Source organism: Watersipora subatra, chromosome 7 (assembly GCF_963576615.1).
Source record: "Watersipora subatra chromosome 7, tzWatSuba1.1, whole genome shotgun sequence".
Taxonomy (NCBI): domain Eukaryota; kingdom Metazoa; phylum Bryozoa; class Gymnolaemata; order Cheilostomatida; family Watersiporidae; genus Watersipora; species Watersipora subatra.
In genome coordinates, this window is record NC_088714.1 from 27,769,768 (window position 1) to 27,788,253 (window position 18,486).

The window sequence follows — 18,486 nt, forward strand, 5'->3', positions numbered from 1 at the left end:
TAATAGCCCAGAACACAGAAGCCACACATAGACTCTATGTTATGGTGTCAAATAAGACAAGTGATTGATGCCATTTGACTCCTCATGACCTGTTTGGTATAGTAGCAGCAGCGGAGCTATCCCGACAATACTGGCTTAGTGCCTGACTCTGTACTGCATTCAAAGGGTAAGTAACTCTGCCAGGTTTAAAGCAAGGGTGGATGAGCTACCATGTAGCTCACAGCCAGCCATCAACTGGAGTGAGGCCCTCATTTTAAGGCACTATTGAGAGCTTCCATAAAAAATGATTGATCAATTTGCAGACCAGCCAATTGTGACGACATGTGTGATGTCACGATGTTTCAGTTCTTTTTCAGTTCTAGCAGATATTAAAAGTATAATACAACAAGAGTTACCTCTGACCTTTAGCATTGTTGGCCACAACAGGTGCTTGCCTGAACTGATCTTTAATCTACTAGGAGAAAACCTACCAGTGAACATATTATCGATAAGAAATATGAAAATGTGTTTGCAAAGTCATAAAATAGATGTTATGATGAAATCATACAACTGAATTAACCGAACTAGTAAAATTCAAAAGCTGAAAAGATTGATAAAATCATTGGAGATGAGGAAATTCAAACACCATAATGTGGTTCGACCTGGAGATCAGGCACGCCAGAAAATATTTTCTCCTTCAACACACCTGCAGCCATCGAGAAATAGCCCATGAACAATGACTCCATCTTCTGGTTTTTCAAGATCCTTGTCCATCTCCATTTCCTCTCCAAACTTGAGCTCTTCCATGGCTTTTTTCACATCAGCCTGCTGCCGGTACCGCTTGAGGGGATGAAACTCAAAGGTCAAGTGATCTATGGGTAAGTTGTACTTCCTGGCGTGGTTCTGCAGGGTGCCCGTTAGGAAACCTGATTAAAAGAATATCAGATTCAGAGTCTTATTGAACCAGACTGGAACCTGTTCCATGACTCTAAGTCTTTATATAGAATGACTCAATTACAAGTCATTTGAAGCTTTATTCTTTTTATATACATGTATATTACTTTATTAGCAACAACTTCATTTCAAGCAAAAATGTTTTTAAATTATGTAATAAAACAAAAAAGGGCTAACAGTAAATCAATCAAATGGTTTTGCATGTAGCGTTGAAAATACTTTTCGCTGCGAATTGAACACTTGAATCTTAATAAAATTTTCATGCATGTTATGGATACAGCTTGAAGAACCTCTCTGCTCCCAACCAGTCATCTTATGATTTATGCTAATTGTAGATGACCAATGAATTGACAGCATGCCAGCCTTACATATACAAAAATCATCAAAGTTCTGGCCGTTCTAGCAAACTATGCTATAGATGCTTCGAATGACCTAAAATTGGTGATTATATGTTATCACTGTTGCTTCACATGGTGAACATATGAAACCATACATTGTATATGAACATATGAAACCATACATTGTATATGAACATATGAAACCATACATTGTATATGAACATATGAAACCATACATTGTATATGAACATATGAAACCATACATTGTATATGAACATATGAAACCATACATTTTAAATGAAGATATGAAACATTTTCTTAATTTTTATTTTCCCATGGTCAGTTTCACATGAACAGAGATCAATAAAGTGTTGAACTTTACCATTTGTAATATATGAGCAGACCTGACTTGATTACACACTGTAGTCAGCGTTGTGACACTATGAAGGGAAAATAGTGGAAGAACTAAACATCCATCATACATTCAGACAAGCACCGACCATGTCTTAAAAACACAGCTACATTTAAGTCAATCATAACACTTGAGGAACAAATAATGAAGAGAGACAAGCTAATAAGACCCAATATAGCCTCACCTTGAGGAAAAAAGAATCCGGAAATCCAAAATGATCTAGGAATTCCTCTGAGAATCCATTGGTGAATAAAATCAAGCCTTAGTACTAGATCCTGAACCCAGAAAGATAAAGGCTTAGGCGATGGGTATGCAGCCGTCTCCCACTCCTTAGGCACCTGATTGTTGAGGAAGGCCGTGTATATAAGCTCGAGTGAATCACTCATCACCACAAAGCCCTTGATAGCCTTCAGCAACTGACTTAATGAACTCTGCAACAGAAAATGCAGTAGTTAGGGGATGCTGGCCGTGTGTGAGAAAATCCTTTTAGTAGCAGCAGTGAAACAACTTGACCTTCATAGATGAGTCTATTTTACCTGCGATGAAGCAACTCGATACATTGACTTAACAACCAGACAAACCTACCTTGATGACTTTGATGAGTTTGTTATATCTGTCTGTTTCTTGTGTAAGGACAGTGGTCAATGAATTGACTCGCCCCTTATCATCAGTCTCAAACATCTCACTGTTCGCTTCTTCTATGTCTAGTTTGTCTATGACCTTCTCCAAAATACTCTCCGCAAGCTCGTAAACAATGTCATCATTGGATTTGCCTCCACCACCGGATGACAGTCTCGGTTGCATCTCAAGTATTGTAGCGACCAGGGAGTTTGTTTCGTTGATCTACCAAAGTAGAACAGGAAATTAATTTTCAACATGCTAACACGATCCGAGTAAGATTTACAGATTCTCCTAGCGGCAGTACCACAAGCACCTGTGGACTGTGGCAACCCTCCGACTAAAAAACAACCTTCAGGTCTAATCTCAAAGTAGTCTTCAACATGGTGATATAGAGATCTAATAATTTTGGATATACTTTGAAATCACGAAAATTTTCATAAATTCTGTAGAGTTTCCCAAACTAACGTTATTTAACAACTTCTAAAGCTAAAGATTTTCAAAAGAGCAAAAACAGTTTTGAGTTAAAATAAGTCAATTAAAGGACAACAAATTGTTGATTGGTTGATTCTAACATATTTCAAAGTTTCATTGACTATGTTTGAATAGCAGTGACGCAATCATTACCTGAATATGTCATAGATCAAATAGAAACCATTACACATTTCAAACTACAATGTAATTCTGACTAAATCTTATAATTTTACCCATTTACAAGTATCTACGCATGGGAACAGCTAGAGAACGAGAAAAAAAACAAACACGCCTTTTACTAGCTACCTGTTTGAAGTGTCGCACAATGCCACCACCTACCTGGAAGGCTATATTAGCATTTTCATGAAGTCCAAATATCTCTGGCTCATCTATGAGAGGAAGACCATCGATATATTGTCTGTATTCTTGTATAGTATTCATGTTAGGGGCGTAGTAAGCTCCTGAAGGAGAATACTTGTATCCCTCATCTAGAGTATTTGGTGCAAAGAACGTCTTGAGGATTGTAGAGAGACACCTCTGATCCCACTTATCTGTGACTCTACCACCGTATGTAATCTACAAATGGTAGAGTCCAACCATTTGGTCAATATAAAAATATCTGAATATATTACCTAAGGTAAAAAATCTCCTACATAACTAAGTGAGCGGCACTCCCTTTATTGGTCCACTAGAACATATGCTGCTGCAGTGAAAGAACTGAAACAAAAAACTGACACAAAGACTGTATATTGAGAACATTTTGAAAGGTAATCAGAAACAAACTACTAAAATTTTCAACTCTAAAACTTAAGCTATTTCTATGTGTGAGAGACTGTAGAATGAACATAGGAATTTACCTCTCCAGTGATGTAGATGAGAGTATCCCATGGAATCACTCCTTCCTCACAGAACATCTGCATGTTGAGCAAGGCGCACTCTCTGTCACTCTCACTGAACGGGTACTGCAACACACATTTAAAATTATAGCATTAACTTCGCATGACTTTACTGAACCCTGCAATTCTTTTGGAGTTGTCTTCTGTCACCATTCACTAAGGACTACTACTTAACTGATTGTACATGCTAAAACTACTGTTGCAGGCTCTTTAGTGTGAACAGAGGATGAGCAGTAGCAATCTTTTATTACATACTTTTGCTTCAGTGTCTCGTGGCTGGACAATAATAGAGTACTACCACTTGGGTTATTGTAGTCATCTCCTCTTCGCACAGTTGTTTTATGACCACCTATAGAATCGTGCTATCACTTATAACTAATGTAGTCCTCTTCTCTACACATGGTAGCTTTTATGACCACTATACTCTTGTAATTGTCTTCTCTATACAATAGTGTTATCACCTAGCGCTAGTTTAGTCGTCTTCTTTAGACAAGGTGGTTATAGTATGAACATCCACTAGTGCTCTCACTGAGAACAAGTGTAGTTGTCTTCTCTATAGATATCTGTCTTTATGACCTAGCTCGTTGGAGTAGTGTAATTGTTTTCTCTGAAAGCAGTTGTTTTATAACCACTACACGGGCTAGCATTAGTGTAGTTGTCTTCTCAATACATGATTATTTTATTCCCATTCAATATTGTTGTCACTTGGCTCTAGTTTAATTATCTTCTCTACACAAGGTTGTTTTACGAACACACAATAGCATTAGTTATGCAATAGCATTGCGAACAATCACTTCCCATTAGTGTAGTTGTCTTCTCTATGTTTGTTTATGAGAGTGTTCAGCTCTACTCCTGAGCAAGTATAATTAGTATTGCATGACTACAGACTTGCAAGTGTGACTCAGCTGGAGGATGCTAGTGTTATTGCTAGTAAACATACCTTAATGTTCCAGCCAAGAGGACCAAACTTCTTCCTTTCCTGCAGGATAGCATGAAAGAAGCAGACACCAAAGATCACTTTCCGCCACTTCATACCCAGAACTACAACACATCACCAGAACTGAGAGCATAAACAGGGTATACCTGAATAAAACATCCTATTTCGTGACACCAATATAGAAAAAAGATATGAATTTTGTGTCAATTTCATCGTTGGTTTCAAGGACTATGCGGTGCAATCATTTCGCATCAGCTAGATGAAAAAGTAATTGATTGAGATCATAAGATGAGCATGTAAAAACTCAAACCTGAGAGTTGAGCATAACATTACACATGAGTAAGGAAGATAGTGCTATCGCTCCCACAGAAACTTCATCTAGATCACTAAGGCTAATTAGATCACTGAGCTAACATTAATTCAAACAAAATCAACCTATAGACCAGATAAGCTAGAATATTCTTCCCATCAAACTACCACTTACTGTTTTCCTCAAAGAACTTTGGTGTCATTTCAGTAAAGGCTCTTCTCGTGTTGGCCCTCAGTCCTTTGGGGGGCTCATTGGTGACCTTCACGGAATTCTGAAGGACGCTGACAGGGAAATGTTTAGCAGGCATAGATGAAAGGAATAGACGGAAGTCTTCATGAATATCACGCGGATTCTCCTGCATTCCTTTCACGACATTCTCTAGCGGTATCATCCAACTAGCAGCCAAGTGGCAGTTCTGCAACAAGCCATACTCGGAGTTGTTCACTCTCAAATTTAACATTCTCAAAATATCCCACAGGAATGTAACCTCTAACTTTTAGTTAGCTCACATGACATGAATAAAATCCAAGTTCGGTAGCCATTTTATAAAATCAATGTTCTGTAGATACAAAAAGTGTTTGTTATCTTTCCTTAAAACTGATGTGGATTATGACTGGTAACAAATTATCAAGACAATCACATTTTTAACATGAAACTAACCTGAAGGAAGACCCAGTCACCATCTTTCGCAGCATGAGTGATCATCTTCTCGGCAACTGGCCCTTGACCTTGCCCTAGAGAGATGCTGTGCACCTTGTCTGTCATCGCTCGCTCTTTGGCAAACCTAATAAAATTATCAAAACAATGAATAGAGTGTACCCCCACAGTAGTGAGACAATGAATAGTGTGTACAACCACAGTAGTGAGACAATGAATAGTGTGTACTACCACAGTAGAGAGACAATAAATAGTGTGTACCACCACAGTAGTGAGACAATGAACAGAGTGTACCACCACAGTAGTGAGACAATGAATAGAGTGTACCACCACAGTAATGAGACAATGAATAGAGTGTACCACCACAGTAGTGAGAGAATGAATAGAGTGTACCACCACAGTAGTGAGACAATGAATAGAGTGTACCACCACAGTAGTGAGACAATGAATAGAGTGTACCACCACAATAGTGAGACAATGAATAGAGTGTACCACCACAGTAGTGAGACAATGAATAGAGTGTACCACCACAGTAATGAGAGAATGAATAGAGTGTACCACCACAGTAGTGAGAGAATGAATAGTGTGTACCACCACAGTAGTGAGAGAATGAATAAAGTGTACCACCACAGTAGTGAGAGAATGAATAGAGTGTACCACCACAGTAGTGAGACAATGAATAGAGTGTACCACCACAGTAGTGAGAGAATGAATAGAGTGTACCACCACAGTAGTGAGACAATGAATAGAGTGTACCACCACAGTAGTGAGACAATGAATAGAGTGTACCACCACAGTAGTGAGACAATGAATAGAGTGTACCACCACAGTAGTGAGAGAATGAACAGAGTGTACCACTACACTAGAGTGATGATGAATAGAGTGTACCACCACAGTAATGAAATATTATATAGTGTACCACTACACTAGAGTGACGATGAATAGAGTATACCACCAAAGTAGTGAGACAATGAATAGAGTGTACCACCACAGTAGTGAGACAATGAATAGTGTGTACCACCACAGTAGTGAGAGAATGAATAGAGTGTACCACCACAGTAGTGAGAGAATGAATAGTGTGTACCACCACAGTAGTGAGACAATGAATAGAGTGTACCACCACAGTAATGAGACAATGAATCGAGTGTACCACCACAGTAGTGAGAGAATGAATAGAGTGTACCACCACAGTAGTGAGACAATAAATAGAGTGTACCACCACAGTAGTGAGACAATGAATAGTGTGTACCACCACAGTAGTGAGACAATGAATAGAGTGTACCACCACAGTAGTGAGACAATGAATAGAGTGTACCACCACAGTAGTGAGAGAATGAATAGAGTGTACCACCACAGTAGTGAGACAATGAATAGTGTGTACCACCACAGTAGTGAGAGAATGAACAGAGTGTACCACTACGCTAGAGTGATGATGAATAAAGTGTACCACCACAGTAATGAAATATTATATAGTGTACCACTACACTAGAGTGGCGATGAATAGAGTGTACCACCACAGTAGTGAGAGAATGAATAGAGTGTACTACCACAGTAGTGAGAGAATGAACAGAGTGTACCACCACAGTAGTGAGAGAATGAATAGAGTGTACCACCACAGTAGTGAGACAATGAATAGAGTGTACCACCACAGTAGTGAGAGAATGAACAGAGTGTACCACTACACTAGAGTGATGATGAATAGAGTGTACCACCACAGTAATGAAATATTATATAGTGTACCACTACACTAGAGTGACGATGAATAGAGTATACCACCAAAGTAGTGAGACAATGAATAGAGTGTACCACCACAGTAGTGAGACAATGAATAGTGTGTACCACCACAGTAGTGAGAGAATGAATAGAGTGTACCACCACAGTAGTGAGAGAATGAATAGTGTGTACCACCACAGTAGTGAGACAATGAATAGAGTGTACCACCACAGTAATGAGACAATGAATCGAGTGTACCACCACAGTAGTGAGAGAATGAATAGAGTGTACCACCACAGTAGTGAGACAATGAATAGAGTGTACCACCACAGTAGTGAGACAATGAATAGTGTGTACCACCACAGTAGTGAGACAATGAATAGAGTGTACCACCACAGTAGTGAGACAATGAATAGAGTGTACCACCACAGTAGTGAGAGAATTAATAGAGTGTACCACCACAGTAGTGAGACAATGAATAGTGTGTACCACCACAGTAGTGAGAGAATGAACAGAGTGTACCACTACGCTAGAGTGATGATGAATAAAGTGTACCACCACAGTAATGAAATATTATATAGTGTACCACTACACTAGAGTGGCGATGAATAGAGTGTACCACCACAGTAGTGAGAGAATGAATAGAGTGTACTACCACAGTAGTGAGAGAATGAACAGAGTGTACCACCACAGTAGTGAGAGAATGAATAGAGTGTACCACCACAGTAGTGAGACAATGAATAGTGTGTACCACCACAGTAGTGAGACAATGAATAGAGTGTACCACCACAGTAGTGAGACAATGAATAGAGTGTACCACCACAATAGTGAGAGAATGAATAGAGTGTACCACCACAGTAGTGAGACAATGAATAGAGTGTACCACCACAGTAGTGAGAGAATGAATAGAGTGTACCACCACAGTAGTGAGAGAATGAATAGAGTGTACCACCACAGTAGTGAGACAATGAATAGTGTGTACCACCACAGTAGTGAGACAATGATTAGAGTGTACCACCACAGTGGTGAGACAATGAATAGTGTGTACCCCCACAGAAGTGAGACAATAAATAGTGTGTACCCCCACAGAAGAGAGACAATGAATAGTGTGTACCACCAAAGTAGTGAGACAATGAATAGTATGTACCCCCTCAGAAGTGAGACAATGAATAGTGTGTACCCCCTCAGAAGTGAGACAATGAATAAAGTGTACCACTACAGTGGTGATTAGATAAACATGTTTCTCTTGACAAGGAGGTTTGGAACTTTACATCCACAAAATGTCGGATATGAAATAAATATTTAGAGTAGGTATCGAAGATCATCCTAACACTAATTGTCTGTAATTATATTATGTACTGGATAGATGCGAGAAGCTCACTACATCTGCCTCAGCACTGCTGTAGCTTCTTGTCTCATGTCTGTGTTCAATTACAGAGTGTGTATAGAAAATGCATAAACACAGCAAGCCTTGAAATGTTACTCTTTTTGAGCAACTTGTTTCAAAAGTGCTCAACTCTAATAAGTCTTGAGAAGATGTGGTTAGACCACTTGACCAGTAATCAAGGTCATTGACAGGGTCTTGACATTCAACCATGCATACTAGTTTGCAATGGTAATAGCGAGCTTGACAGCATGGCGAGCATTTCCTATTCCTAACTGGCATTTATAGTAAAGAGTGAAAATTGTTGAAAAATTCCTATAAAAATACTTTAATGTGGATTGACATTTCATTCATGCTACGACTGAACCAGCAACTAACTAATTTTGGAACAAGGGTTACAACAATAGAAGCTGGAACATCAGATGCGTTACAGTTGGTAGTGTCATAGCCTATGTTCCAAAATCACAAAAAAATGTTCCTCAGTAGGAACCTGCTAAAGCAGGAAACCTACCTTAGGAAGTTGCCCATAGGGTCTGTACCTGTGCTGAGCACAAATACCAGAGGTGTGACCTTGGTCATGTTGTCATACAGAGTGGCCAAACCCACTTCTGGAGATTCTACAAAGCGCTGACCGAGATTGGCACTCACAAAGTTGCTGACTCCAAACACAACCTAAACAGAACAACAACTAGTTGTTAGCCGAAGAGTTGACAATCAAGGATGGTCTATGCAGTACGTATGACCTTGTGTGAGGTTGCAGCCATTTGAGCTAAATTCAGCACGAAAGCAAACTGCAAACTAAAGTTGTTCAGCTGCGCCTGCAAAAAAGTTTTCTTTTCACAAGAGGTGCAAAGAAATCTTTTCCTTTCCTAAATTTTCCAATAAGCCATTGATGAGCCCTGGCAAAAGTTAATCTTTTAACTGCTGGTGACAGGGGGACATACGCTATCAGGTAAAATGTTGTTACAAACATTTTAGCTTTCAAAATTCGAAGTTCATTTTCTGGCAATTAATTCCAACTTCTACCACTATTTCTTATTGTTATTTCCTTACTTATCTTTTACATTCTAGTGAGCAACTTTGATGTAGCAAAAGAACTCGTGAGTTTAGAGACAAAGTGACATCGCAGAACAAGTGATTGATAATCCTTGTAGGTGAGGTGTCATTCAAACAAGTACAAATGACATGCAGATGGCAAAACCACATTACAATCACTCTTGTCATGCGTTATCATTCAAGACAGAGTGGCTTATAGCAAAGGTTGACAAGTAGTTACAAGTAGGTTTTTAACACTAAGAGATGACCACTTTTTTCAGATGACAGTCTACTAGCCAGACATGTGTATAACGATGTAGCTCAAACCGACCTTCTCATCTTGGAAAGCTTTGATGAAAATCAGCTTTTGAAAGGTGGTTAGCCTCAAATTCCAGTGCCCTTTGACCTTTCCTTCCTTAGCCTCCTCTCCCTCTTGTGGCTCAGGGGGCAATGGCCCATATTTCTCCCATTCAGGTGGATTCGCATAGACAATAAGGTCTCCTGTTTACAGATATGATGAACAAACAGCCCTTTTGACGACTAAGCACAAAAGCAATAATTCATAAACTGTATTAAATACTTTTCACATACACGGCATTTGTCTTTGTAATCTTAGAACTAATTTTTGTGAATCACGCTAAGACATCTTTGACGATGACCAGGCGCTGCACCCATGATTGATCGCTACAATGTGTGTTTGGCGTTTTAATAGATTTTCAAATTGTTTTTGGTTTACATTAAAATTGTCTGTTTACCACCACATCTTTCAACACTACCAAAAGAGACATGAATAAATTATGTTTTTGAACAACCAAAATAGATGAACAAAGAGTATAACACATAAAAACTATAGAATTAGTTTTTCCCTCTGCTATGTTTTTGTTCCCAAAACACAAAACCTACAAAATCATGTAGGAATACTACGTAAGGATTAATATCCAAGATATGATATCTAACCGTACAATTTTTACAGTAGCCTGCAATAAATGTCTCTGAATTACACAACAAACTTGCACCAAAATGACACTCACAACTAACCACCTTGTAATAAAGGTTTTTATAAAACGTCATTTCAAGGTGGTAAAATAGTGATTTAATTATTTCATAAGGTAACGCAATTACCTTATTACAACTATCGATTCCCCATCAGCTCTATGGTTAATTTATCTATACAAATATAAAGAAACCTTCTGATAAATATTGACAGATTAATCATAGAGCCTACTCCATGACTTACACCAGAGAGCCTACTCCATGAAGGTCTCCACGTCTTACATCAAAAAGCCTACTTCATGAAGGTCTCAATGGCCTACATCAGAAAGCCTACTCCATGACTTACATCAGAAAGCCTACTCCATGACTTACACCAGAGAGCCTACTCCATGGAGGTCTCCATAACTTACCTAGCGTTACAAAACAGGGAGTATGAAGGAGATCATCATTAATGCCAGCAAACGCGGGCAGAACAGATGCGAGATCGCAAGCAGTTTCCCATATCTGTTTCTTTAGCCAAGGAGCTCCCTCTGGTAGAGCTGTTCGATTCTGAAAGCCAATAAATCCAAAACAATGGCTGAAACTTGACCCATCAACGAATGACATGTTATATAAAAGAATCGGCATGACAGTTTAACATGAAGAATGATGAAGACGAATGATGAAGGGTTATCAAATACAAATGTTTTAGTACAAGAATTAGCATATTAAAGCTCAATAATTACTATGACTATAGTAAGTAGAGAAAGGCTGCCAATTTCATAGCTGATAAACGATTAACAGCTATGTTGGTTAAAAGTGATTAACAGCTATGTTGGTTAAAAGTGATTAACAGCTATGTTGGTTAAAAGCGATTAACAGCTATGTTGGTTAAAAACGATTAACAGCTATGTTGGTTAAAAGCGAAGTATGAGCTCATTTTTGTCATTTGTTAGTTACCAAAACTGCTGAAAAAGTAAATTAAGGCTCACCGTGTCCAGTCCTGCTGCGCCTCGCAGGAAAAAGTTCCACTCGGACTGTTCAATTTTGTCAGCAGTTCGCATAATTTCTGAGCAAAGCATGAAAGAGAAGACGAGTTTATCCTTCTCAAACAGACCTGCAAAAGTACACAAAAACCTATAAAATAAGTTAAATAAAAACAGTTTTCTCAACTTGTATTAATGAAGAAAGCGCGAAGCCATAAATAAACTTTTACAATAAAAGCATATACAACTGAGTAATAGTTTTGTTTATAAAGTAATGATAATCCACATACATGTGTCAAACTCAGGCCGAGGGTTAAATTTGGACACAACTAGGTGATAATTCTCGTTAACTCTTAAATAGAAAAAGTTACTCGCTTCGAGTAGGTATACTACTCGGTGCATCTTGGAAAACAAATTAATTAGCAATATAAAAACTATTTAATTATTTTTGTAGTTTAAGAGAAAAGAGGTCTTCAGATACACACAGTCATTGCCATGGTTAGTAAGGCGGTTGGTTTTCATCCAGATGATGCCATTATGAAAATGAATATTTGATAAATTCTTGTGAATTGGATCAAGAATAGTTTATTTGTAACTGTGATGCGCAGTTAGCAAAGAGTTAAATGCATGCACTGACCTCTAGCAACATTCTCATATATTGTAATAGTTGTAGTCTTGAGCAAAATTTCGAGTCTCTCATCCAAGTCATTTCCTTTTTCACTTGTTTCTATAGTCGCATTGAATAACTGCAAACACAACAAAGGAGATGTGTAAGTATTTAACAGAAACAGAGGAAGGGTTGGCCTCTGCAAACCTACAAATATTTACCATAACTTTACAATTAAATGAGGCTGCCGTAATTCTGATATAATGTCAAAAAACAGGCAGGCAGTTAGAAGATTGATCTTATAAGTTGAAAAACAGCATATTTCCACAGAAATGCGTGTTGTAAAATTCTGTATCCATATATTAGAAAAATGTATTAATTTTCCTGTCAAATGATTGTTAATACAAATGGTTTAGAATTACCTAACAACTTAGAATATAAATACATTTATAGACCAGCAAACATACGGTTAAACAATTACTGACATAGTGGAAGCATGAAACACCCAAATATAAAAATGCTGTAATTATTTATAGCTCTACATTGTTAATATCTGGTGTTTTTGGCAATCTCAGAATCAGAAACAAAAAGGTTCCTGTCCATTTTTATTAGTGCGGCAAATTAATAACACCAGCAACTAATCTAATAACAATGGAAAGACTGTTTGATGATTTGCCAACCTAGTGACGTATGTTTAACTTTGTATTATTAGTAGGTCAGCATCTCACATAAGCGTTGAAAGATTAATCCACAGATATAATACCTAAGCAGGAAGCAGCCAAAAATTAACATAGAAGCTCGAAAAATTATAAACGAGAGAGTCTTTTACTTCAGCGAGGCCACCCTTGCTTCTATCCCTAACTAGATAGCTTCTATCCCTTCCACCCTAACTATCCATGCTCAAACAAAGGGACTACCCAGATTATGACATCACACGGCTAGCTAATTATATGCAACAAGCTAAAAGACCACCCACCTGTTTGAAGTACTTCAGAGAGAATTGGTACATGGGGTCAACAACTCCCATATCAGCCACAACAAAGTACATGACTGATCCTCTGGTGGCAACAGATCTGTATTTCTCTCTCGCTATTGTGATGTTTGCTTCAGTCTGCTCAGCTTCTGCCAGTCTCTTATTGATAGCCGCTGAAGTCACCTGCAATACGTTTCAACAATGCAACCTCTGCGGGATGTGCCATGTACTGCCAGTCAGATAACAGCCCATCATTATATACTACTACTTGATTAGCTCTGTCAATTGACAGCCACACTATTAATATTATTACTATTGTGTTATTACACTATTACTATATTACCATAGTGTCACTATTGTTTCTATATCATTATTGCATTATTATCAATATTACTAAATCATGATTGTATTACTAGTGTATTATTATAGTGCTATTATTGTATCATTACGTAATGATTATTATTGTCAAGTATATATTAATATTACTCTAACATTATATTACTATTGTGTTATTAATACTATTTTATTGCTGTACCATTACATTATTATTATTGTTAAAATCCTGAATTACCTTGGAGTCATTTAGAGTGTTTATCAAGTCCTCGTTATCAAGAATATTCCCTTCAGATTCAAAGAGCAGCTTTAGAATCTTGTCTTCAATAGCGTTTAGCTGGTTCTTGTCAGCGTTGATCTTGACTATGAGCTGAGTTCGCTGCTGCTCCAGATCAGGTCTCTCCAGACTCACAACATCTGATAGAATCTGATCTTCCAAACCTGGTAGGGGATATGTGCTAGTGAATACACTGAATTACTATTTCAAAGAACAAAGTCTACACAGACTATTGTTTGCTCTAGTGCCAAAGTTTTAGTCAAGTGTGTCAGTAATACGGCCTGAACATTATGAAACATAGAAAAACAGAGGCATTGTGTGAATAGACAGTGGCAAGGCTAGCAGCAGACAACGACAAACAGCAATTTTATGGATGATAATGATACCATATTTTGTTGTCTACAGAGAGATCAGTGGTAACTATGACAACTAGTCAAACCTCACCTACTATAATACTAGCAGAGTTGCTACATTCTAGTAACTAAAGATGCAAGTTTATTTTATCCAACCTTACCGTAATAACCCACGTATAATGCCGCACAATGACCCAATATTGTGGATAATAAACCCATAAATTTTACGTTCAAAATGGTTCTTCTTGACATACCATAGCATAAAGCTTCCTTAATAGATCGCACTAAAATGATCATCACTGAGGTGGACAAGACAAGAAATGAACTAAAACTATTTCTTAAAATCAACAGGACCAAAGAGAAATGACGATGATCACAAACCTTTCTTTGTTACCGTGAAGTTGATGATGGTCACCTTGATGCAGACCTCAGGCAGGTAGTGAGGGTTGGCCATCTTGGTTGTCATGTAGAATCTAAAGTTGCGGTCATAGTCGATATCCGAGTCACCTAGTCGGATTAGAAGTCGTCCTCCCTAAAATAGGGGATCGGATATGAAAAAGGCAAAAAAGGTTTGTCAAAATTTTTTATCCTTTGATGAGATGAACTCTGGAATGACTGGTTTACAATGTATAACTAACTTGGATCCAAACTCTGCAGTGCGGTATATTGAAGTAGAATTGTTTCATGCGAGCACACAAAATCAACACAAAATGGTCAAAACCGTGAAAGCTATATGTTTGACAACAGTGATGCAATAACACACAACAACTAGTTAACCAATCATATCGCATACTCGCACAAACATACAATTTGATTTGTTAATTTCAATTTCTTGTATTTACAAAGACAAACCACTTTTAATAACTTATATACTGTAATATATATTATGAAAGCCCTATTGACTGTAGGCGAATCAACCTAATTGATCTAATGTGAAAATACAAAAGCAAGTCATTTACAAGAGCAGGTAAAAAACCAAAGATAAAAGCCGCAAGTCATTAAAACAAAAGAAAAAGTTCTGCAAACAAAATTCAAGCTTTTTGCAGACTGCTCTACCCTAAAAATTGACTCAATGAACACCATTCATACCCCACGTCATCTATAACATCCACAGCAGACGAACCTGTACAAAGGTCTGCTTAAGGAGGACAGGCTCAAGGGAGGGGTCAAGGAACTCTCCGAGCTCCTCTAATAGCACTGGCATTCCTATTCTGATACAGTTCTCTAACGTCCTCAGGAAGTTACCATCTGTGAGCTTGATTATCTTCAGGCCATTCTTCTGTTCCTTGTTCCTGATCCACCTGTTAGACATGACAGTAGAACAATTGTGTTACAGACAACATAACCATTATGTAGAGCGTCTTTGCACAGGTATTGCATCACACTCAACATTTGACAGAGTTGCAGAAACGTTAGCGCTTCTCAAGAAGATTGGACATAGAGCATCTAAATATCCTAACATATACATGTATATGTAAAATATAAGGATCATATATATCAAGTTGAGTGTAGTATTGTAAAGGAGTGTATTCACTCACCTCTTTAGAATACAATTACTATATATAATGCACTGTATATATAAATATACACATAAACGAAATATATGAGCAACAGTCATTCCAGTAATTATTGGTATGTTGGGTGCGATCACACCAGCACATCAAATGTGGATTGCCAAAATGCCGGCAACAGTCAGCACGAACAGGTTGCAAAAAGTACGCTATTGGAAATGGCTAAGATCTTACGCACTCAAATTTCCAAGTCTCCAGAAAAAAACCCGAAGTTATGTGGACATTACCACCAGTTTGGGTTAACAGGGGTAAAGAGACAAGTATATATATATATATATATATATATATATATATATATATATATATATATATATATATATATATATATATATATATATATATATTAATAAAAAAGCCTGCAATAGTTGAACCAGAATAAGTATAATTTTACCGATAAAGTGCCTTGACAGGATCAAGACAATAAATTATGTAAGAAAAAGGAATTGTGCTAGTGAATCTACCAATACGTAGCCTGAAGCACCTACCTGTTAGCTTGATCTTGAGGATCGATCATGAGAGGCCACCGACGCCCCCTGGTAACGAGGATAGCATTCTCAGTTGATAGGTTGTCTCTGGGAAGACCCTCCGTGTTCCACTGTCTGATCTCAAATGGATCTGCTAGGACCTGTAAGAGAAGCCAACTCAGTAGACACAAAGTAGCTTGACCATTGTAATGACTAGTTGGTGTCAAGGTAAAATTTCCATATGAAAAATCAAAGTCGACGTAACAACAATAAGCTTATATAAATTGTGTGAAACAAGTTTATTGTAATCTGGTTGCTAAGTTCTACGACAGATCTAAATTTATTCTCCTTACTTTTAAGGTCAAATAAATAAAATAAGTTTAGATGTAGACTGTTTAAGGTTTATTCAGTCCATGATTTCACGAGCTTGAAGATATTTGGAAGGTAAATTTCAACGGTTATTAGTATTAAAAGGTTTTTAACTAAAATCCCAAAAGTGCATGTAATAAAGGTAGTGTTACAGTTGACCATTTAAATACTAACTATGAAAGACTACATGTATAACATATCAGTGAGCTTCTTGGCCCGAGTAGATGTGTAAACATTTTGCACATTTACTAAACTGTCTTCTTAAACCTGCGGACGACTTTTTTCAGCTGATGCAAAGCTGAGAGAGTTTATGGCTATGTAGTTAACCAATGATTCACCCACCTTGACCAAAGAGAACTCTCCGGAACACGGTATCTCTAAATCAGAGCATCTGTTTGTCCACTGTTCGATCAACTCAGCCCGATAGATCGAGGTGAAGGCTCCGTAGTAGGCCACACACGCAGCAGCAACAAACACATCACCTACCACATTGCCGAGTGCCTTGTTGAAATCCTGAAATACCAAAGCCATCCTTGTCAATTTAGGTTTTACCAAAAGGGCTGATTCAACATGGGTGCGTAAAACAGTCTAACTCTAAAAATAGCTTCAAACTGAAAATTACTGCAAAGACTTTTAATCAAAATCAAAAAATATAGATATAGCGTAGCATAGTATAAAGTATCTTTGGATTGGGTTGATAAAATAAAATGGTTTAAAAGACAAAATTTTAATCATTTGCGAATTCCAAATTTCAACCTTGAGAGTAACTAATGAAGTCTGTTTTTCATGCATTTCCTAAGCAATGGTCTGCAATACCACACGTGTAACACACTCACAATACCACACGTATAACACACTCACAAGCATGAGCACAGATCGAATCAGAGACAGTTACGCATTGAGATTCGAGTTGGCGCTTGTTTCATCAGGTCGGACACCAATGCTTTTCACCACCTTAGCTAATTATGCGAATAAAGTTGTGAGGCTAAGATACATTATGTAACGCCTCCTACCAGCTATGTTGAAGGCTTTTGACAGTACTCTTGCTATTGCTGAGATGAACAAGTAAATGTGTTAAATGTTTTGTCTGTTGAGAAAATGACTTTGTGTCATACCATGTGATCTTATGACATTCACAAACAGTCACTTCCTGTTATTTGATGAAACTCTAAGAATAGAAAAACACACATACTTTAGGGTTTGATGACTGAGATATGGTAATAAGTATGCCCCACTGACCTTTACATTCTGGTCCCATCTGATTTGTTCATCACCAAGAGCTGATGTTAGTTTTGATGCTCTCTTCAGTCGAGCTCCTGTTTGAGCGATAGATTTCTCTAGTCGACTCTTCTCACTCACACTGTCATCGTATGTTTTCTGTAATTTTGCAATTTCATCCTCGACATCCTTCAGTTTGGCCTGCTTTTCTCTCAGTGCCTCCATGACAGAGGCGAGCTCTGTCTGCGCCATAGCAAGCCTAATGAACAAGAGGTAAGGTCATCCCTATATATAGGTATAAAATATTAAATGCAACTAAGGAACCAGGGCTAAAAACAGGTCTTACTTCTGTTTCTTAGGCTGTACAGTTCTGAAGACGGTGGCATAGAGCTCGATGGCACGTACCCACATACAGAGGGATTTCGCAGCCTTCGACACTTTCTCGACAATCTCTGGCTTGAACTTTGGATTGTCGATATATTTCTTGATCTTTTTTAGTAGACTAAAAATAAAGGAGAATCATCGGTAGCAAAAAGATAGCAGGTAGTTAGCAGGTAGATAGCGGGTAGATAGCGGGCAGTTAGAAACTTAGAGGGCGGGTAAACAGTCGATTACAAAAATGGTGAAAAACAAGTCAATATTAAAGTTATTGACAT

The 18,486-nt window shown here is 37.9% G+C and overlaps 1 protein-coding gene across 1 annotated transcript in view; it reads right to left on the reverse strand.

Moving 5' to 3' along the window:
* Window positions 1-18,486, reverse strand: part of LOC137400617 (dynein axonemal heavy chain 6-like) — a 73,469-nt gene that overhangs the window by 1,001 nt on the left and 53,982 nt on the right. The window contains 21 exon segments of the mRNA XM_068086949.1: window positions 686-905; window positions 1,868-2,114; window positions 2,269-2,526; window positions 3,115-3,351; window positions 3,633-3,737; window positions 4,612-4,712; window positions 5,093-5,333; window positions 5,579-5,702; window positions 9,184-9,344; window positions 10,039-10,208; window positions 11,111-11,249; window positions 11,672-11,796; window positions 12,303-12,411; window positions 13,249-13,428; window positions 13,817-14,019; window positions 14,590-14,740; window positions 15,332-15,509; window positions 16,265-16,404; window positions 16,955-17,125; window positions 17,852-18,089; window positions 18,177-18,332. Of these exon segments, the coding sequence (XP_067943050.1) occupies window positions 686-905; window positions 1,868-2,114; window positions 2,269-2,526; window positions 3,115-3,351; window positions 3,633-3,737; window positions 4,612-4,712; window positions 5,093-5,333; window positions 5,579-5,702; window positions 9,184-9,344; window positions 10,039-10,208; window positions 11,111-11,249; window positions 11,672-11,796; window positions 12,303-12,411; window positions 13,249-13,428; window positions 13,817-14,019; window positions 14,590-14,740; window positions 15,332-15,509; window positions 16,265-16,404; window positions 16,955-17,125; window positions 17,852-18,089; window positions 18,177-18,332 (3,654 nt within the window).